This window comes from Artemia franciscana, chromosome 5, assembly GCF_032884065.1.
Source record: "Artemia franciscana chromosome 5, ASM3288406v1, whole genome shotgun sequence".
Classification (NCBI taxonomy): Eukaryota; Metazoa; Arthropoda; class Branchiopoda; order Anostraca; family Artemiidae; genus Artemia; species Artemia franciscana.
Genome location: NC_088867.1, coordinates 16,786,509 through 16,790,948, shown reverse-complemented (window position 1 = coordinate 16,790,948; position 4,440 = coordinate 16,786,509). Strand labels below are relative to the sequence as shown.

The window sequence follows — 4,440 nt, the reverse complement described above, 5'->3', positions numbered from 1 at the left end:
AAGAAGGAGATGGGCGCTGTACTTCTTGCCCCAAAGGCTATTCTTAATGCGCTATTTTGGACAACTTCCAGTTTGTTTAGCGTGCTTTTTGAAGCAATATTGTAGAAAAGTGAGGCATAATCAATCTTTGCTCTAATGTATTTACAGTAGAACTCAAGCGTAAATACTGTATTCGCTCCCCAAGTTTTCTTGGAAAGCATTTTCATGATGTTAAGCCGTCTTAAGCATGACTGTTTTATATGTTCCACCATTGGTTGAAGGGTCATCTTTTCATCTATCAAACATCCCAGATATAAGTGTTTAGAGACTCTTTTTATTGTTCGATTTTTCAACATCAAATCTGGGATATTAGTTATATGTCTATTTGTGAAGACCATCATTTTAGTCTTTGTGATTGAAAATTCTAAGTCTAGATCCTCAGCCCAAAATGTCAGCTGATTGATCATTTGTTGTAGTTTTGTTATTATTTCTGTTTCTTTCTGCCCTATTAGCCAGAAGCAAATATCGTCAGCAAATACTGAGGCCTTTATTTCATCGTCATTCAGTGGGCTATTGTATTGACTTGTATTATAGAAATCTGGACCCAGTGCTGAGCCCTGTGGGACTCCTCTTTGTGATTTTACATGAATATGGGAAAGGCAATTTCCTGATTTAACTTGAACAGTTCTTTCTCTTAGATATTCATGGCAGACTGATATTAGGGGACCCTTTATTCCCAAGCTAATCAGTCCATCCAAAATCTGTCTGTGGGATATAACGTCAAATGCTGACTTAATGTCCATGAAGACGGTTATCATGATCTTGTGGTTTTGCAGGGAATATAGGGCATCTCGTTGGAGCAATGCAAGATTGTCAGTGGTACTTAAACCTTTGCGAAATCCACATTGGAATGGAGGTAGAAATTGGTTGGTTTCCATAATCCAGTTTATTCTATTCTTTATTAATCGTTCATAAAGCTTCCCCATTACAGGTAATAAGGTTATAAATCTGTGATTTTCTAGTTTCGTTGGATCTTTATGGGGCTTGGGTGACATGATTGCAACTCCCTTTTTCAATATTTTTGGGAATTCCCCTGATTCCCAGCAAATGTTAATTATTTGAAGAAGCATTTTTATCCATTTTGAAGGAAGTTTTTTAAAATAATGAGGATATATTTGGTCATTGCCTGGTGCTGTTAGTGGTAGGTTTTTAATTGTAGTTTCTAACTCATTTATAGTAAAAGGTTGATTGTAGGGTGCGTCAGTAGATGTGTCTCTAGCTCTTTTTATTTTCCAGAGGGTTTTTCTTACAGCTGACTGGTTTATTTCTTCTTTGTCTATAACTGATTTGAGATATCTTGCCCCTTCATTGGCTATTTCCTGATTATCTATAATTTCTTTTCCATCTGATTGAATTGGCATGTTTACTTGGGGTTGTTCATTATAAAAGCCATTCATTTTCTTAATAAACTTAAAGATCTTTGTTGAGGGTTGTCTAAAATCAAGTTTTTCCAGGTATTGCTTCCAGCTTTTATATTTTTCTTCCTTTACTGTTTTTTTGAATATGGCTGTGGTTTTCTGTAAGTGTAGATAATTCTCAAACGTGAACATTGCTTCATAGTGTCTTTTTGCTTTTGTCATTTGCTTCTTTGCCTCTTTGCAAATATTGTTCCACCAGGGGGTGTGTTTGTGTGTCGTGTGCGTTTCTGTTTTATTTGTTATAGTCGAATCTGCTGCTTGTATCAAACTGTTTTGAAATGTTTCAATTGTTTCTTCAATATTGTTTGAGCTTACAAAGATATTTTCAAGATTTTGCAATTCTAAGATTTCTTGGTATTTGTCCCAATTCACTTGTTTGATGTTTGTTTGTTTTCTGCAGCTATCATTTTCACACTTCGTGGGTTGATCTCTTATTTCATGCATTACTGGTAGGTGGTCACTCAACAAAGTGATTTCACTTGCTGACCAAATTGTCCATTTAGAAGCTATATTAGCTGGTGTAATTGATAGATCTATTGTAGTGTATGTGTTTGTTCTTTTGCAGTGACGCGTTTTCAGATTTTTAGGTGTGATTAGACATGCATCTAAGTTGTCTTCTAGAAAAACTTCCACTGAATTTCCAGCACTATTTGAGATACCACAATCACACCAAATATTATTGTGTGCATTTAGGTCTCCAAGGATTATATATTTTTCACAGGACGGGATTGTTTTCACTATTTCCTCAATAAACTTACCAATTTTCTCCTTTTGGGTTGTAAATATTTATGATGTTGAGTTTTTGACGATTTTTCAGATATACTGTGCATCCTACTGCTTCTATCATTTGGTAATTTTTATCTTGCGAGATTTCTATATTTAAAGGCTTGAAATGGTACTTTTTACTTATGACTATTAGAGTGCCTCCTCCACTGCCTTGTATTCTATCCTTTCTTGTGACATTAAATCCTGTGAGTTTAAATTTTTTATATGAGACTAGCCATGTTTCTTGTAGGCATATTATATCTACTTTATAATCGACTGCAAATTTTTTTAACATATCTGTTTTCGTGCCTGTCAGTGATTGAGAGTTCCATGAGACAACTAACATATCAGTTGGTTGAGTGTGCTTTCGTTTCTAACTTTGAATGCTCTGTCTAATTCTGGTTCATTGATTTCTCTTGGGCTTATTTTAATATTTGTGATTTGTTCAATAACTTTGCATAAGCTATTGATTTTTTCTTCAACTGGAATTGAGCTTGTGTCAAATATTCTTGGATTTCTTGCAATTTCTTTTATTATCTTTTTCACCACTGTTTGTACATCACTTTGAATTTCTAATTCTTGGTCTCTTGATATTGGAGGAAATTCTTCTTTGTTTAGATAAAATTGACTAGTTTTTGAAAGTTGTTTGTTTGCAACTTGCGCATAAGATTTGTATGCTGATTCAGCTCTTTTTATGCCTATATTTTGGGTTTCTGCAATTTTTGTAATAATCTTGTTTTGTCTTCTTTGTGGGCAAGTAGCGGATGTAGTTGTATGGTTACCATTGCATTTTACACAGTGATATTTTGTATTTCTTGTTTCTACTGGCTCAGTTTTTAATGGACAGTCTTTAGATTGGTGAGATTTTCCACATCTAAGGCAAGATGGTTTTGGTGATCTGCACACTGTTTTGATACGGCCAAATTTTTGGCAATTGTGGCACTGAATGATTGGCCTGTTATATTGAGCAACTTCTTTAGGTCTTCCTGCAAACCAAATATGGGAAGGCAAGGTGTCACTTACAAAAGTGATTAACACGTGTTTGCTGTCTTCTGTTTTTCTTGTTTCTTTGTTAAAAAGTTTTAGTCTTTTTATTTGGTGAATTTTTAATTCTGTGTCCAAACATTCCTTTATATCAGCTTCTGTCATTTTTAAATTCACACCTTTAATGACACCACGGACTAACTTTTTTCTTAGTTCAACCATTACACTTAAGCTACCTAGTTTTGTAGTCTTCAACAATAATTCTTTGGAATTTTCATTTTGAGAATGTACTATTAATAGTTCATTGTTCTTTACCAAGTCATATTCAAACTTGTTTTCCTTTAATATATTCTTCAAGTTTTTGATAATTGTGCTGTGGTCAGGGAACTGCTTGTTGTGTTCTGTGAGGATTATATTTACACTGCAGTTATATTCTATGCTTGCATTGGTAATTACAGTCATTGGGAAAGGTTTTCTGTTTTTTGCTTTGTTTTCCAGGTTAACTTTTTCATGTCCCTTAGGGATTGCAAGGGTGTTTGTCACTGTTGGGGTCAAAATTCTAGGATTTTCTTCGCTTCTTCTTTCATTGTTAATATCATTACTGATGCTCGGCATACCTTCTGCCTCCCTGCAGGAAACTGCTTCGCCCATATAGCTTTTCATTGTCACTCTCATTTGCTGCTTCATCACTTAAGACTTCAAATCTATTCTGTACTGACAGCTGGATATGTTCCTTGATTGTTTCTCTTTTATTTTTCACTTTTACTGTCTTATTCTCTTTGTTTGTGTTTATCCATTGATTTGTATCTGTTTGATTATAGTATCTTATGGCTTGAATCTGACCTGGGCTTGTGATTGTTTGGTATGTCACTGATTGAGGGGAGCCAGCAAATGGAAACTGATTGGATCCATTTGTGTGATCATGCCATATTTGCATTGGCTGGGTTTGGTAATGTTCTGGGCTGCCAAGAGTCCATTCACCAGTAGGCGATTGCTGAACCCAAAATAAGGGTTGGTGTTGAGGGGTTGGCCTTGATGGCCCCCCTATATTGTCCATTTTGCCCAGTTCTCAAAACTTACTGTTTTTCGCTTTTAAAATTTTTCAAAGATTGAGTAAAACTAGAAAAAATATAAACTTAAAAGAAAGATTTATCATCCCACCGTTTTAATCTTTTCGTCTCCAACTCTGAAATGCAGAGTTATCATTTTAATTTTTAAAAGTTCTGCCTCAAAA

The 4,440-nt window shown here is 34.8% G+C and overlaps 1 protein-coding gene across 1 annotated transcript; it reads right to left on the bottom strand.

Annotated features, from left to right (window-relative positions):
- Positions 1–2,561: 2,561 nt before the first annotated feature.
- On the bottom strand, positions 2,562–3,668 carry LOC136027688 (uncharacterized). The gene has a single exon (XM_065705136.1). The coding sequence runs from the start codon at positions 3,666–3,668 to the stop codon at positions 2,562–2,564; it is 1,107 nt and encodes a 368-aa protein (XP_065561208.1).
- Between the last annotated feature and the right edge of the window lie 772 nt (positions 3,669–4,440).